Source organism: Anastrepha ludens, chromosome 2 (genome assembly GCF_028408465.1).
Source record: "Anastrepha ludens isolate Willacy chromosome 2, idAnaLude1.1, whole genome shotgun sequence".
NCBI lineage: Eukaryota > Metazoa > Arthropoda > Insecta > Diptera > Tephritidae > Anastrepha > Anastrepha ludens.
Window position 1 is genome coordinate 181154183 of NC_071498.1, and position 18970 is coordinate 181173152.

General features: G+C 38.4%; 1 protein-coding gene across 1 annotated transcript in view; it reads left to right on the forward strand.

Moving 5' to 3' along the window:
* The first annotated feature begins 8804 nt into the window (after positions 1-8804).
* Positions 8805-18970, forward strand: part of LOC128855977 (uncharacterized) — a 36858-nt gene continuing 26692 nt past the window's right edge. Inside the window, exons 1-5 of the mRNA XM_054091291.1 lie at positions 8805-9102; positions 14487-15038; positions 15327-15745; positions 17963-18209; positions 18293-18611. Coding sequence (XP_053947266.1) covers positions 8805-9102; positions 14487-15038; positions 15327-15745; positions 17963-18209; positions 18293-18611 — 1835 coding nt within the window. The remainder of the gene's footprint in view (positions 9103-14486; positions 15039-15326; positions 15746-17962; positions 18210-18292; positions 18612-18970) is intronic.

Genomic DNA, 18970 nt, shown 5'->3' on the forward strand with positions numbered 1-18970 from the left:
GAACATTTTAATCGAGTTTTTCTTCCGCACTTGTGTTTATTGTTATTTTTGTTTTTTTTTCTTCCTTTTTTCTTTTTTCTTGGTTTCGCCATTTCATTTCATGCTTTTCGTATTTTAATTTCGCTTTGCTTGCTATCCTGTCGCAATGCACATAATTCGGCCACAGCACGAAGAACAGCAACAACAACAACAGCCAAATTGGTGAGCAGAACTTTAAAAGGCAACAGTAACGTCAATGTTTGTGGTGGTGTCAATAAATATTTAATGTTGGGGCTTCCACTTACACACCTACATATATACATACATACATATGTAAATCTACAGAAATTCACAATTATGCTCACACACACTCACACGTATTTATGTATGGCATATTTATATATGGCATGAGCTGAAGTTTGTGACTGCAATTATGTTTTTAATTTATGTTCATATGTGCATACATACATACAACACATACAAACATACATACGAATATTCAGCTCATGTAAAGTCAGGCCTTTTATGTACATTTTTTTTACTTCGGCTACAAAATAAAAAATGCATTTATATTATTTGTACATAATGCGAGCATATAATTACGCATATAGAAACTGTTATTCATATATACATACATTTCATATTTGGGCAAGCATGACGCATACAATAATTTTTTTATGAATTTCTGAAAACTGTGTAGGTACGTAAATATTCGATATTTACATTTATGTATTTGCCCTGGCACAGCCATTTTTTATGTAAATTAAAGCATGCGTGTGTGTATGTGACTTAATCGATATTCTCCCTATTTTAATTTTTGAAGTTTTATTCACACTTCTGCTATCTTTCGTAAGATAATCACACGATTTCCGAAATAAATCTCACTCTTCAATATTTGTCTGTTAAATTTAGATTGTGTTTTTGTAAAAAAACATTATCCAGCACCGTTCTAAAACCGTAAATACTCGCATGCCGTGTGCTCAAAATTTCGCTCATCTAATCAGGAATCAGAATAAACAGCTACAACAGGGGCAGCTTTGGACTTAGTTAAGCGTACGCACTTTCTGAATGAAAAAACCCCATACTTCGTGAATCTCTCACTATTCCGGCACTTGGCCATAAATGACTCAGGAATGTTAGTAGTACAATTTTGGCCCTGCATTTTATATAATCTAGAAAGGCTGAATGTGTTTCATCCATGTTAGAATAAAATAATACATGCAGCTGCTGCTGTTATAGCACATTATAGATTTTTGCTTAGAGCAATGGGGACAACCGCTGTCGTCGTTAGTCTCATCTAACGGTAGACTGCTAAGGATGCTTTCCATTTCAATTCAACCGGGCTATTCCGGTCATGTTCTTCGATTTCGATGAAACTTAAATATGTTGCTCTCTGGTCAAAATAATGAGACACGTATTTTTTTGTTCGCCCGAAAAAAAATTTTTTCAAGAGTTATCGGCAATTTTGTTTTTCGGCTCAAACTCGATTTTTTTTATTATATAAGAAAAAATTTTTTTTAAATGCCCATAACTTAGTCAAAATCATGAACCGATTTTAATAATTCTGGGTTCAAAATGATCGTAATTACGTTCCATCGACTTCATGTAGAAACAATTGCAAAAAAGTAGTTGAAAATTTTTTATTTAGCATGTATCCTATACATTTTTTTCCACCGTGGTTTGTAGGTGGAACATAGGGCCTCAACAAACAGATTAGAATTTGATTTATTTGAAGCTAGAAATTTTATTCATCTCCACGAATGCTCTATAAAACTTCTTTAGATGATTTTAAATTCCAAAGAAGTCCAAAAATATATGGAAATGTTAAGCTACTTCCATTATAAACCACCGTTAGACCAGTAACGGAAGGCAAACATACATCCTTCTAGTTTTCCAGGAACATTTTAAGAATCTTAAGAACCTCGAAATGTTAAAAATGCATAACTTTTTTTAAATAACTAATAAATGTTCCTAAATTATTTCACTAAACTTATTGGTTCAAACAATAATTAGTTATTTGTTGATTTAAGTCATTTATTGGGCATTGAAGTAATTTAAAAAATTGACTAAGTCAATTCCACCTTTAAAAACAACATTTTCGTATAAAATTCACATCAAGCTTAATATTCATAATAAACTTCACTTAATTAAGGCTAATAAAATTCTAAATAAAAATGTCGCATAATGTAAAAATATTTTTCAATTTATTCAAATGCAATTCATTAAATATCTCGAAGCAAGAAAGGCGCATTTATACGATAACTGGCCATCTGGACTTTTGGGTCTTTAACAACATCTGAAATATTTAATATTTTGGCATAGCATCAAATCAAATCCAGCAATAACGAATTTCATAGCCTTCATGAGACACTCAACATTCCAATTAATTTAAGTTTTCCAATTAGCCTACTAATTTCATTTAATAAAAAATTAAAAAAACGCCACTAAATACAGACAAAATATAATAAAAAAAAATTCGTGTTCTTATTTGTAGAAAATTGGTTTTCCTTTCTAAAACAGAAATTATTTATTTAGTAAAATAGAAATTATTTAAACAAAAACGCTACTTTGTATCCATTGTTAGTTGGTAAGGAATAAAAGAAAAAATATAAAAAATCTGAAATGTCAAAATTTGCTAATAATACATTAATAAATCATCGATTTTTCAATAATATTTTTTCTTAAACCTCAGGAATTTAAGTTGCATTTCATTGAACCCTATAAAAGATTTTATTCTTTAAAAAACAAGAAAGGCAAGTACACATCAATAAAAATCATCAACAGTCAAGTCGTAAAAATGTTCACTAAATATTTTTAAACGCCCGCAGTTACTGTAACTTTAAATATCTTAACTTCGCATTCAACTCGTACAAAAATACATAAATATATATGCACAAATATTTGCATATTTACGTATACATACACATAACCCAGACGGCCTAGACGACACTTGGCCAATATGGGGAAAAAATGGCAAGAAGAAGAAGAAGAAGAATAACAGCAAAAGCATAGCAGCAAAGTGCGTATGAGTCGAGAACAAGAAGCAAATGCAAACGTCTGTGTGTGAGTGCGAGTGTGTGTATGTTGTGCCACATAACAGTGCATTGGATTGTGAGTTCAGGCCAGTGCAGCGAACGACGACGAGCTTTTCGCTGCTTAGCTGGCACAATTCGGTGCGCGATGCAACGGCGAATGGCAGAGTGTAGAAAGTGCAATGCAAAGAGGAGAAACAGAAAGAAAAACGCATAGAAAGCGGAGTGAAAAAAACTTCATTCACTAACGAATTGCAACTAGTAACAACACCAACAACAACAACAACGGCAACGTAGTGGCAGCAGGTAGCAAGAGCATTAATAATAACAACAACAACGCATGCAACGTGAATATGCAAATATGCCTATATATATGTATGTATGTGAGTATGTTCATCATGCATTTGTGTTTGTGCGTTTGTAAAATACACACACACGCACACACATACTTTTCTATTGCATTGCGCCGACTTTAGGGCGCACACCAAAAGTTGACAGCACCCAAACCAAACACGACGATGAGGTAAAAATAAATGCAGTTGCGAGAAAGTTAACGACGACTTCAAAAATATTGACGGTCCGACGCCATGTGTGCCACATTTGTAAGCAAGCCGCCAACGACAGCACGCATGCGGCGCCACCGTCACAAAGTCGTCACACCAAAGCAAAACTAAACACATAACTTACATACTTATACATTCGTGCATACACAGTTATGCATGCAACTTCATCTGCTGCAGGAAAATGAAGCCAAGTTAAAAGGTGCAGTTAACCTCAGCGAGTGAAATAAAAAATTCTATTAAGCATACACTCAGGCGCTAGGCGGTGCGAATTGTCGATGGGCCGCATGTCTATGTCTGCGTATATGCGCCATTGTATGTATATTGTACTATGTATGTGGGCAAAAGCGAATGAGAATTTTTTTTTCAAAGCATATGCCAAGGCGCAAAAACGTCTACAGCTGCTGGTGATGAAGGTGATAATGATTGAGTTGTGTTGCCGAAGACACTGAATGCATCGAATGCATACGCAGTAGGTGCATATATCCATACACACACACTATCACTGCTTCTGTGCATGTATGTGTACTTATTAACATACATATATATGCACATATACATCTACATATAATAGGTGCGTGCAAATGTGTGCGCCTAGTCATGTGCCCTGCGGAAAGTTGCACGCCGAACGGGCGCTGGGGAAGGCATAACATCCGTACGCAATGTGGCCGCCATTGCAGTCTATTTGCGTTTTTTACATTTTCATTTTTGTATAGGTTTCATGCAAGTGTATGTGTGTGTGTGCGTGTATATTTATGTGCATATGCGTGCGCAATCCCAGTGAACCAAAAGATGTCGCTGAATAAGTGGTGCCCAAATGCAGTGGCTGCATCAACTTGACATTGATGGCACTGGTGCGTGGCATACACCTAATCAAAGTGCACTAGCGAGATGATAACAGCACTAATAGGATTTATTGATTGACAGGAGTAACCTTCTACTGACTGGCAACCACAAAACACCTCTAGTGCAGCCGATGATAGAAAAACTGCTTAGTATGCATAGGATTTCATTCACTTAACACATTTCTACAACTCTCAACTACTTTATAAAGTATACACAAGATATGTGTTGCTACATTTAACTCAAGCTCAAGCCCAAGTCCAAGCAAATTCTGAATGGGAAGACTTGATGGCCATTCAAAATTTATACCCAAGCAGCCAATATTTTTGTGTTATTTCGAAAAAGTTTAAACTGTGAGGTGATATTATGCACTCGAAGCCTTCTTGACTGCAATTCAGTAAGTTTTCGCAGTGCTTTGAATATTCAACATAAATATTGCCATAAACCTGAGTATATAACACCCAGGTATACAATTTTTAAATCCTATATTGAAAAATAAAATAAATAAATAATTGGCGCGTACACTTCTGTTAGGCGTTTGGTCAAGCTTCTCCTATGTATGGCGGGTGTGTTGATGTGGTTCCAAAACTGGATGCAGCTACAGTTTTAAGCCGACTTTGAACGGCAAGTGGTTTCTTTTGAGAAGCTTTTCCATGGCAGAAATACACACGGAGGCTTACCACTCCCTGCAGAAGACCGAACGATATTAAAAAAAACCTTTTCTATTATTTGATGTTCATGCAAGGAGATTCGAACCTACGCACTCCCGAATGGTAGTCTCGCACCAACCCATTCAGCTACCTCGGCCGCCATATACGTATCTGAATTAAATTGGGTAATGGTACCCGAGTAGCCTCTAGTGTTTCTGAGTTCAAGTTCCCATCTCGGCTTTTATCCGAAGTCCGTTTACGGTGAAATAAATTGGAGTAATAATCATATTAGACAGGTAATTCATCGGAAACTAAGCCGATGGGAATCAAGAAAGCTATTATTGACCTATAAATCTAAAACGACTAGGAAGTAGATGTGAAGAAAACTGATTATACAGACCGATAAGACGACTCATCGTGTGTTATTGAAGTCTTCACATGAACGCAAATGTATGAGAAGACTGCTCCTAGCAGCAAAAGGAAGGATGCATAATAGGTGGAATCTTAGCTCTGTCACTGTCCGGCTCTTCCACTATCAAGCTCTGCCTCACAAGCAGTTCCATTACCGACAAAAATACTTTTTTAAAAGCATAGCAGATTCAGACTCGATATGCATTTCTAAAAATCTTAGCGTCAAATAGTGCACTCAGCGGGTTAATTCTATACGAAAATACGCAATGAAGGAAGTATAAAGACCTCTTAAGCGGTATTCCCATGACAGTTGGTTCTTCGTTACCGGAACGATCCGGGTTTGCATCCGAACAAGTGCTGCCACTCTAGCAACATTTTCCGTATATGTATGGGGGATATTTGTGCTGCTACAACTACAACCTCTTAAGTGGCATCATGATAAGTCAGTCGGCCTAAATTGGTATCTTCGCAAACCACATAGTTATAGTTGCAACCAACTTGTTGTAAAAACGACTTAACCTTTCCTGTCCGGGCCACTTTCTATTTGTTGTAATTTATTTTTGGTCGAAGGATGTGCTGCAATACGGCTGAACGGTCAGCTCGGCTTATTTTATTTTCCTCAGACATTGAAACTGTCCGAAAAAGGCCACTCTCTAAAAAAAGTGAATTTACAAACTCGGCTTAATTGACTGTTTAAAATATATGGATTTACAGTAGCGCTAGACAAAATGTGACACTTCCAAAGCAGGAAAGCCCATTTGCATAATAGTAACAAAAATACTCGTTTCTGCAATTACCTACTTGTTTGAATAAATTCTTTTTCCCTCCAGCCATTTATCCAATTGGGGAATGAATAGTAGTCAGAGGTATCCAATGGAGTCAAATCTAGAGAATAGATGGGATATGAAATGAGTTGGAGCGCGAGCTGGTACGTTGTCGTGATGAAAAAAGAAAATCTCCTGACTTCCTCGATTCAAACGAATGCCAAGCACAAAGAAAAAGACCGACCTGCAGTTAAATTCCTGCTGAAAACTTAGAGGTGTCTAAAGACCTTGTAATTATGACAGAAATTACCTATAAATACCAAGGCATTTATTGACTTCTTATGCGCAATAAGTGGCGGCTGTCCACAGTTTTTGGGATGGCGTGGCTGTTTTTAGAAGGTCCGAGTACTGCAAATTTGAAATTATGTAGAGGTACCCATTTTTATTTTTTGTTTGGTTGAATTTACATAATAACAGCTAACTGCTTATATAGAATATGCATTTTTGGCAGTATAGTTTGGAATGGAATTGAATTATAAATGGCTGAAAATTTTTTTCCAATCACTATTGCGCAGCCACCGTAGCCGAATGGGTTGGTGCGTGATTACCATTCGGAATTCACAGAGACGTCGTTGGTTCGAATCTCGGTGAAAGCAAAATTAATAAAAACATTTTTCTAATAGCGGTCGCCCCTCGGCAGGCAATGGCAAACCTCCGAGTGTATTTCTGCCATGAAAAAGCTCCTCATAAAAATATCTGCCATTCGGAGTCGGCTTGAAACTGTAGGTCCCTCCATTTGTGGAACAACATCAAGACGCACACCACAAATAGGAGGAGGAGCTCGGCCAAACACCTAACAGAAGTGTACGCGCCAATTATTTAATTTTTTTTTTATTGCGCATTTAAAGGAAACTCAAAACAAAAAAAGTCGTCCGAAAATAGTTAAAGCAAAGAAATAAATAAGAAAAAAGTCAAGTAAAAGAACTAATTTAAAAACACCGTTTTGAGATATAAACTTTTAAAGTTTTAAGGGGAATTTTTGGGCACCGGGAATCCTTAAACAAAAATAATAATAATAATAATAATAATTTTTTTTTTTGAAAAACTAAGTGCAATATAATTTATTCCAAGTTCAGTTTATCGTTAGTAACTAGCTTTTTTCTATTTTTTTCCGTTAGTGTATGGATATTGCACCGAAAAAAATTCTAGCTTTATTCATTCATCAATCAACTTGTAATTCCTTCAAAAGTAATAGTACCACTCAGATAGAACATTCAGCCTAGATCGCAGTGGGCTCTAGTCGGGAAAAGCATTGCATTAATTATTCTTCTTCTGTGGAGCTAAGTCCTTCTCCACTTGATCTTTCCAACACAGAGGAGGCCTTCCTCTGTGTCTGCTACCACCACCTGGTACCGCATGGAATACTTTCAGAGCCTATTTGGATGATATGACTCAACCAACGATGCCGCTGGGCCCTTACTCACTGAACTATGCCTATTTCGTCGAAAAGCTCATACAGCTCAAAGGCCCAAAAATTTTCTGCGAATCTTTCTCTCAAACACTGCAAGGGACGCCATGTTGTCTTCTTCCGAGCTTTTCCGCTATACGATAGAACAGGCATGATGAAACCCTGATAAAGTGTTAGTTTTGCTCATCGGACTAAACATTAACTTATAAAACTATTTAATATTTCGATAAATGGCAAATACTAAAAATCAAGTTTCGAAAATGAGGTGCCTACTGTCTTTTCTATAATTAATTTCGTTTTAAACCTTTTCAGCGTGTTTATTGGCATACTTCACTGGCATTTGTAATTGTGCGTGTTTGAATGGGTATGCCTCAGTGTGTGTGCCGAGCCCACAAGCAACCCCTTTAAGTTTTACTTCATTTTCAATACGCAAAGTGCGTATGTTTGCGTGAGCCAGTTTTCCTCCACTTTTTTCCTATTTTTTCTGTTGCCATACAAAAAAAATTTGTTGCTTTTTTGAGAAGTTTGAGTTTCGAAAAGTCTCTGGAGGCCATTAACCCCGACAGTGCCCTGCCAGACGAGCCAACCGAACGACTGCCGGTGGATTTCCAGTTTTGGCTGGTGGTTGGAGTGGCATTGCTGTTGTTGGATTTTGCCAACTGCAGTTGCAAATGCAGTCAGTTCGCTTGCCGCTTGCATTTCAGTTGCATTAATGTTATGCAGTGCTGTTGTATGTGTTGTTGCAGCAGCTGCAAGCTACACTTGCTCTTGCAGCTACTGTTTGTCGTTGTCGTTGCATTGGCTTCCTCCTTTTATTTACATTTTTCAGCATTTTCTCTGAATGCAATTCGTGAATGTTTGCTGTATCATGTATGTAGTGCGAATGTATGCGTAGTAAGTTAAAAAAAATTAAATTTTATTTGAAACTTTTCCCGCTCGCACGTTCAACTTGTTCCGGAATGAAAGGAAACAACGCGCCAAATGCCAAACGTACAACGTGCAACGTTGAATTTGCAACAGCAGTGCAGCACTCACTCCTTCCAACACCAATACCAACAAGTGCAGGAGCAGGTGGCTAACTGCGATATGGCGCCATTATGTGCGTCATCAACGCTGCCGCCATCGCCAGCAACTGTCGTTGCGCCGTCGCTACTAACCCGGTTTGTGCCCTTTTTTTCGTGGCCAAAAGTGCACGCACGCTCGACACGCATAGCGGTGGCAACAACGTGCAGCAGAATGACGCGACAATGGGGCGAGACGGGTTGGCAGGCTGCAGGGCATTGGGCAAGTGCACTATTGGCGCACCTCTTGGCAACAATCTCACTCCCTTACGCGTGCAACACTACTTCTGGCCTACGACTTGCAACAGCAATGCGACTATTAGTTGCACTTCCTGTGTGTAGCACGAAAAAAGTGCTGCAAATCTAACAAACGCAAATAAGCAACTTTCGGTTGGGTCTCCTTTGCCAACGCCTAGCCACATGGCTCGCAGAAGCAACTCAGTAGGGCTAGAATGGGGCGCTGGAGGTCGAAGTGCTTTGCTTGCCGGGCTGCTCGAAAAGAAATCGCACTGTGTCTGCAGCCGAGTGCGCACAAGTAGGAGTGTACGAATGCGGCTACAAAAGCTTTTACCTTGCGCCTCCTAAACTTACCGTTGGCCCCCTTGTGCGTATCGGTTCAGCGGCATGGCAAAGTCTGTGCGTGTTTGTGGGTAGATTGTGTGTGCCAGTGCGTTCCATTAATTCGCCTCATGCGTAACTAACATTTTGCAGTTTATACACACACATGCACATATACAAACAAGTAGAAATAAAAAGCTCTGCTTTTACTTGCGTCGCATAAATCTGTGTTTTGGCTTGGCCATTGCAGCGTTGCACCGACTGTAAGTGCAACTTTGCCGCTGCAGTTTTTAATTTTTGATTTAGTTGCCTGGCAAATTTCATATAATTTCCTTGATGTGTGTGTCTGCAGTGCTTCCCGCTGGCATGCCTCCCTCACTATTGCTGTGGTGTGTGTGGCAAGTTTTAATTTTGCTCACGCATGCATGGAATTTGGAGGATTTTTTTGTTCCACCTCGTCGCTCACGCCTCTTTGCAGCTCCTTCGCTTTTCTGCATTATTTGCTTGCTTTAATTCTACATCATTTTTTTTCTTTGCTTTTTTCTGTTTTCAGATGTTGCCTCTGTACATTTTTGCTGCGTATCGTCGCTTTGATTGGCACTTGCCTCAAATTGCAGCCATTTTGCAATCATGCTGTCATTTCCTACGATTTTATGATATTTTTAATTTGCTGGAATTTTATGAATAATTACAGTCTGCCTCAGGATATGCATGTGGACTTCTTTGGATTTCTTATTCTACTTATTAAAGTCAAAGTGAGAATTTGTTGCAGTAAAACTGAAATATTTTTGCAATTTGACTTGCAAAATGGTTTATTACTAGGTAAAAAAACGCCCGTCTTACGGTAGGGTCAAATTCAACGAAAAAATATTGAATTGATACACTCACTTCTATTCAAATTCCGTATGAATACTTAAAGGAAAAACCAATGTAATTACATAACAGTTGGAGCGATATGTGATCAAACGCAAGACGCATCTCTTTTTTATATTGGATTAATTTTCAAAATTGGTAGCGCACCTTTACCGGCCGATGTATCGCTTTAATCCGATACCACCACACTTGTCCAATCAGTCATTTTTCAGACGGCAACGAAATGTCTTTGGTTGATTTTTTTTCTTATATCACTAACACAATCTGTTTTTTTGCTAACACATCTCAAGCGACGTCAGCCCATCAGCTGATTCTGTCAAATTTGCTCAGAGCCAAATAACGATCTGCAAAGAGCCCAACTCTACAAATCTTTTCAACAAAGGCTCTGCTCACTTATCGAGCAACAGCAAAATTATCGAGCTGAATTGACTCATAAAACTGGTATAACTCACTATTTCCAGTACTGCCAACTCTCCTTCAAGAGAATTTCATTAGACCGGGTCCATAAAGGGCGACTTTTGTTACTTCAACATTGCAAATTCTCATTTGGTGTTGTCCGTTGTATCCACACTCTCTAAAATGGTTAGTTTTTAGTCTACAGTCAACAACAACATTGAGAAGTACAAGAACCCAAAGGATTTTCACAGAGCACGAGCATCATAAGTACCAAGTTGAAGCAGCAAAGATTCCCTGTGAACGCTATCTTTCTAATACTCATTAAGTGATTTCAGACAAATATAATTTTTGGCAACTTTTTTCCAAAGCTGTCAAAATATAAATAACAGTTGCTTCATCTGTTCGCCATTTGCTAGCGCTTGGCGAATCGAAAAGGTCTACCGAATGTAAGTTAACTCAACTTCGTTTTTCATTAATCCTACGGCCACAAGATCATTTCGCGAAACCCTCATGCGTCCGCCCTTTAGTTTACAAATTGTTCACCTGATTTACCCTTTATGTTCTCTTTCTTTTAGTATCTGTTAATTTTTGTCCCCTTCATGCCAGCTGGTGCTCACAAGAAATCTGGTAGTCAGCTCACCTAAAGCAAATGGATCTAAGGCCTCAATGTTAGAGTGATTGCAGTTTTCACATAAAAAGATAAGAGTAGTAACTAAAGACGGAATTTATATTCGAATTTAAAGCGTATACAATGTGGCGCAAAATTAGGCATCCAATTTTTTTTTTAATAACTCCTTTACTAAATATCATCTTTACTCATTGTTTTCATTGTTGTTGTTATATATTTATTTATTTATCTTTTTTGTTATTATTTCAATATTACTTTTATGATTGTTGTTATAATTATGATTGTTGTTGTTACTATTATGATTATTGTTCTTATTATTATTATTATTATTATTATTATGACACACGCCGGCTTGAATACAATATTGAGGTAAAGCGTTGATTGTTGGGGCATATCATAGTTTTCAAAATATATTGTATAAATATTTGTAAGTATAGGGACGTGTTTGAAATTTAAATTTATTTGTGAGCTCCCACCAAGCCTACCCTACCGCTCGCTGCGGATATGCGTGTAATTGCACCCTTCCGCAAGCCACACACACACACACTCGCATATCACCACCTGCAACCAACTAAAGCAATATTAAACACATATAACAAAAAAAGCAACAGTGTACGCAACCTATCCCTGAAGCAACTACGGTCACAATTATGGCGGCCAAAATGTCCCTACGCATTCGCACCCAGCTGGCTGGCCACGCCGCTTTCTCGCAGCTCACCTACCACAAGTGCATGTGTGTATATGTATTTGAATGTGTTAACTTGTATGTGGCAGGCTTTGCTATATTTATGAATTATTTATGTGGGAAAATTATCACTTTTGTTCGTAGAATCGCACAAAACTTCAGTACGCGGATAAATCGGTAGGTGAAAATGTTTGTATGTAGTGCATATCTATATATATATTTATATATATATATATTTATATATATATATATTTATATATATATATCCATGTGTGTACTTTTATGTATATTTGCGTAATGTCTTCCTTTAAATTCTTAGCTTGTCGTATTTGTATTTTCTTCCGTTGCTTCGCGTATTCTATTTGCGGGTCTTTACTTAAATTATTCTCTCAAGAAGGCACAGAGTGTTAAAGACACGCCTAACCGTTCAGGCAGTCCGAATTTGATTTGAAAGTGGGAACCCAGAATGTTGAAAAATCATGGTGAAAAGGATTCAGAATTCGTTAGAATTGATTGCCTAACGTTACCAGAGTCATGACAGCGGTTTGTTTACAAAAAAACTGAGATTGTGTTGGTGATATTGAAAAAAAAGCAACACAGTATCCGCCATTTGAACAACAACTGATTAGACGAGTGGGAGAATGCGTGTGAAATGAGCGGGCAAAATTTTGCTGCCGAGTACCCGGTGATCTGACAGTCGAAGTTCCTCTCGATGGTCAAACTTGGCGATCTATCATTCATATCGAAAAACAACTATACTAAAAGGAGTTAAATTTCTTGCCACACAATTCCAATATTTGCACCTGGTGCTCCTAGTTTTCATGGAGTTATCAATATTTTGCGGTGTTCCACCCATACTTGGAACATGGGAACTGTGAATACTTAGTAAAAAATGCATCAAATTCGGCTTTTTCCACCTAAAGTTTTATTTCTCGATTCTGATCGAGTTTAACACAGCGCGCCAGTCGTTTCTTTCTTATCCTAACTGGCGCCAGTTGGGCACACCGAAGGAAGTCAAGTCACTCTTCACCTGATATTTCCAACGCCAAAAAGACCTTCCTCTTTTCCTTCTACCACCAGCTGGTATCGAATACTTCAGAGTCGGAGCATTTGTATCCACTCGAACGACATGATCCAGCCAACGAAACCGCTAGATCTTTATTAATAAGCGAATCGTTGCATCGTCTTTCCACTATCTCTTAAGGCCATTTGGAAGTGTACTAGTTTGAAATCCGGGCAGGAAACACCAAATAATATAAAAAAATATTTCCTTATGGCGGTAGCTCCTAGGCAGACACTGGCAAACCTACAAGTGTGTTTCTGCCATGAAAAATCTCCTCATAATTAACCACCTACCATTCGAAGTCCGTAGGCCTCTCCCTTTCTGGAGAAACATCAAGACGTTTGCGGCAAATAGGGCGATCCTCGCCCGGCCAAAAACCAAAAATTGTATATACCTATATATATTTCAAGCATTATTTGCCATTTTTACTTGCTCTTGTCTACACCAAGCTCTAGCTTTGGCAACACTAATACGAGGGTCTCTACTTAAGTTTTATAACCTGGGAACAGTGTGGCATTTTTTATGGAAACCACGAGAAAAAACTTAGTTCATATAATATTTCGCTATTACTAGCGTTACTTTCATGTTCACAGCTGTATTTAGATATAAGAAAGCTGGCCTATTAATTTGGGGTGTGTCAATCTGTCGGGCGTGGCGTAGTCCAAAGTAAAGGCAAGCACCACAACACGGGCTGCCTTTTCTCTGACATCTTTCTTATTGTACGTACTTACTAATTATTTTTGTACGTGTTAATTTGCGAAAATTTGCAGTTCATCCATGTAGCTATTGACTTAGGGTGCCAGCTCGATAATTTTATTTCATTGGTGAACATTTTTTCTTTTTACTTCTTTTTATTGTTATTTGTCACTCTTTTCGTCGCCAACGATTCTGCTTTGTATGCAGGCCGCACATTGCATTCGATTGAGAAAATTTATGTTAGTTTTGTCGATTTAATAGTTGGGCATTTTGCTATTGAATTTTTTATGCGTTTCACGAAGTATTTGTTCTGACTCTATTTTGTGTTATTATATTTATTTTATTTGGGATTGCAAACAGATTGCAAACGTCACACGCTTAGTGGGAATACACAAATTGACTCAGGGCTACACGTAAGCGCTACATTGAATGAAATTTTTTAGACTGAAAAAAATTTCGCCATTGCGTACGTGGACCTATAGCAGAGAAGAGTCGCGCCAAATAAGGGATGGAAAATTTGTATAACTGAACTTTGCATTTTACATATTGCTAATTTATGTCGGTCGTTGGATTTGTTGTATCATATTATATAATATGTATGTGTAGGCAAGGAACATATTTTTGTGGCAAGTTTTCGCATTTCTTTCACCTGGCATGTCAATGACTTGAGATACCATAAATAATGGTATTTTCTCTATTTTCTTTCTCCTTTTTCTTGTTTTTTTCGCGCACAACTTTTAATTATAACGAACTTTAGTAATGTAATTCTGCAAATTTTAATCAATTCTTTACATTCGTTTGTGAACTTTTCACTTTCAGGCTTAGAACGGATCGCTGAGGAGTTGATGGAACGCATGAAATGGAAGCAATATCAAGAGCCATTAACTACGCGCAACCATACAAATCACACCGTACAATCGCCAGCCGAGACAGCAGCAACAGCAGAATTACCACCAGCAACAGCAGCAGCAGCAACAGCTGCCGCCAGTACAACAGCGACCTCAGCAGCCACACAAAACTCAGTAGAACAACAAACATCCACAGAGCACAGATCAACGCCAAACGATCATCAGCACGATCAGCGTGTAGAGGAACAGAAAATTTCAAATTTACAGCAGCAAAAATTGATCAGCGATCTAGCAGACGCCAAGAGCGTGAAGACTTCGTCATACGGCAAGGCCAACGGCACCGCAACGGGCAACAACAGCAATTACAGCTATCAACACGAGCAACACCACGATCGCACAGTCCAAGGCGAAACGGGTGCCGAACAGCAACAGCAACAACAACAATACAAAGGAAATACGCCGTCACACGATTGCGTAGAAATTGCAGCGGCTAAAGAAAGGAAGGAGGGGCAACCTGTTGCAGGTGAGAATGTAGTTGCATCTTCAATCATTCTGAGTTTGCCTGTAAGAAATAGCAAAAGGTGTTAGCATCAAAATGCAGGGATGTCTGCTTCTGTTATTCTCGTGACTCTTGCGACTTTTGCGACAGACGAAACTACGTCAATGGTCGGTTATTTATTACCTAATAATTAGAAAGAGCTGGTAGTTTTATAAACCATTTTTGTTTGTTTCTTCGGCTTATACAATTTTCTAGAAACAAACTGAAATTGAGTAGTTTTTCATTTATTTTTATTCTTAACTTTTTTTTTAGATAACATTACAACATCACAAAATCACAACCAACTTCACCACAATAATAGTAATAGTAGTTTAGCATTAAATAACAACAAAATTTGCGGCAACAACAACACATCAACATTTACAACAAAAGTAACAAATTCATCACACACAATAACGCAAGCAAGCATCACAAGCGTAAGTGCCACAGAGAAAAGCCTGCTTGTACCTACATCACCACCGTCAAAGCGTACATCTTCGCCAGCTACAAAAGCGCCAGAGGTGCCACGTGCGCCCACCACCGAGCCGGTAGATTGGAAACCGAATGAGAAGTGTTATTTTTGCGTGGACGGCAGATTACTCACGGTGAACGCGAAGGGCGAACTAGTAGCCGAGTCGGCGGGCCCAGTTGTGTCCGCCGCCGGCGGCGATCCAGTGGAGCACGGTCACAAGGTTGGTGCCTGGTTGGCTTAAAACGCAATCCATTGGATTCTCAATACTCCTTTACATTTACATTTGTGATATTCTTCTAAGACTTTGAGTTGAGTTGGAGCTTTAGAGCTTTCATATTGTAGACAGATGTTATAGAAGCTGAGTAGAAGCAGATCTCATTATTTGCGATACTACACATTTTAAATTTAAAGAACCTAAATTTTGTCCCGCGTTTTCTGCATAGCTCACTACGGCCGCCCGTATTTTTCATTACTTTCGATAATACCAATTTTATAATAGATTTAGAGAAGATTTATTTAGATTTAAATAAGCGGGTATTTCTTCCTCCAACTTTCTAGCTTTTAAAGCTCAGTAGCAACATTTTTTACCATTTGCGACAAGAAATTCGGAAATCAAAGTTTCTACAACCGTTACTTCTGATTAATTGGTACGATAACCGCTTAAGCGATTTTGGCCGAATTTAACAAAGCGCGCCAATCGTTTCTTTCTCAAGCCAACGGGCGCCAATTGTACATATCAGTCCTTCTCCACCAGATCTTTCCAATGCAGAGGACGCCTTTCTGTTCCTCAGCTACCACCGGCAGGTCTACCACGCCTGATTCGATATTGTCATCGTCCAAGTTTCTGCGACATAAGATAGGACGGTCATGCTGCGACCAACAAAACTATCGTCGAGTGAGGACTTTTCTGCTCGATTGCCTACTTAGTTCAAAGCAGCACTTGTCAGCAAGATATCAAGACTGACATTGTTATCGATGTTAATGATGGTTCCTACATAAATTAAGTTTCTTATAACTTCGAAATTATAACCAGTGACGTAGGTTCCGATACGTGACTGCGCCTACTGTTTTTTTGATGACAGGAGTTACTTCGATTTGTACTCGTTCACTACCAGACCCATTCGCTTTGCTTCGTTATCTAGTTTGGAGGAGACAGAACGAACAGCTTGGTTGTTAAGGCCGATGGTATCAATATCAATTTTATACTAAATGGCTCGAAGATGTTCTTCTCAATTCTGAAGGCGTTGCTGGTATTGAGCAACGTCATTTTGCGTAGCCGTGTTAATTGTGCGGGGATACCAAATTCAGGCATCGCGGCATGTAGGCAACTTCTTTTTGTGCTGTCGAATGGAGGTTTAAACCGATTCTCCTATTATGGGTGCTTTTCCAAGACTTGGCGTATTGTGAGTATCTGGTCGATAATTACCCGGCTTTGAAATATCCGCCGCATAAGCTTTTGAAGTTTTGAAATTTTTATTAAAAATAAATCTTAGTGATGCTAAATATCCTACAACCAACAAACTGCGTGGTAGAAGTAGCATTGTCACTTCAGTCAACACGAGTAGAGAGACAGGTGTAAAAAGAATTTGGGCGAAATGGGGCGTCAGGTGCTAAAAGGAGCTACTTAATCGGTCAAGAGAAATCGCCTCGATGTTACTTGCTTTGATCACAGGCCATTGTCTCCTAGGTCGTCTTGCTCAAACATACCTCATTTCAACTATCGCCGCAGCTGCAAGACTGAGGAGAAGGAAGCGTCTGTCAAACTTCTTCCCTGTCACTGTCCTGCGTGGCATGTCATTAGGTTTAGACAATTTGGGCCATCGTTCTTGAATGATACTGATGACCATTTATTAATTTCGGCTCAATTCTTATCAAATTTGAGTAACACCTGAGACTCCATTAAATCTTCCATCAAACTTTAGTACAAATCTAAAGCTTCAAAAATTACTTGTAATTGTATAAAAAATTTCTATGGAATTTTCTGAAAAACAGATAGTTTAGCAACCCACTTGTAATCGGTTTCCATAAAAAAACATTTTAGTTTTTATTTTACCCAGGATGGACAAAAAATTATCTCCTCAACCAAACTGTGCCATATCAAGAAATACGCGTATTTTTAACGAATTGCGCCAGTTTCATTTATAATTTTAAAATAAAAAAAATGCTTTTATTTTTATTTGGTACGAACTGATTTGTGGTGAAATGATTAAGCTGTAGGCTGTCTTGAGCAAATTCACCTCAACCCCTTTTCGTAATATTTGCAATTATCAAATCACTGCCCAGTAAGTGGGAAGTACGCTGCAGATAATTTAAAAATTATTCGAACAAGGAAAACTACACATTCACTTTTTAATTATTTTTACATTTTTACTGATATACGCAATTTTCGTGTTTTCGTTTTTTTCTTTTAATTAAAATAAATAAACAAATGAAGCAGCTTGAGACCGATAGCGATTCAAATGAATCATCACATGTGAATTTGGTGAACAGTACAACAACTGCGGCTGTAGTGAACCCATTAATACATAACAATAACAGCAGCACTAACAACAACAACAACAATAATAATAACAATCGCATCGACTGGAACAAGCTGTTAACGACACGTTTAGTAGATTTGCCAGCGAACATGACTTCAATGGATTCGATGGCAGCGCAATTAGCAGTAATTTCTGGTTATCCAAGTAAGTGTGAACGCAGCATAAGGTGATGCTTTCGAATTTTCGAAGATGTTCGTGAAATCAAATTGTTTCTATTATTCACACAGACTTCAATTGGCTACAATTGATGCAACAACAACAGCAACAACAACAACAGCCACATCAACTACCGACACATCAACAACAGCATCAGCAACAACAACAGCAGCAACACCAGCAACAGCAGCAGCAGCAACATCAGCCCCAGCAACAGCAACAACAAACAAACTCGGCGACACCAACTACCTCAGAGACATCGGCCGCCGCTGTTAGTCCGCCACTCAAGGATTCACCCAGTCCCAGTGATGCCACCGGTGAACAACCATTAGATCTTAGTTCCAAACCATCGCCAAGTTCATCTATTAGCGGCGATTTGAAAGCAGTGCGGTGAGTGTTTAAACGCAAATTTCAAAAACTTGTTAATTTTCGGGAATTCTGAAAGGAGATACTTGCTTTTTACTGAGAAATAAGACTAAGGAATATTTTAATTTTCCTATGTTGCTCTATCAAAATAAGCAGGTGGCTCGTGATCGAATCAATACATGCTTCCCATCACTATATAAGTGTATTTCTTTTATTCACAAATTTAGAGATATTAAATCAAATTTTAGCATATCGATTGCGGTAATTTCTGGTAGAGGTTTCGAGCACAATCGATCGCGATTATAAGTTATTTGCGTCCACATACCCATTTGCGATGTTCTTAAACTGGAAATGTCGACGTGAATCCAATATTCCAAAAGGAG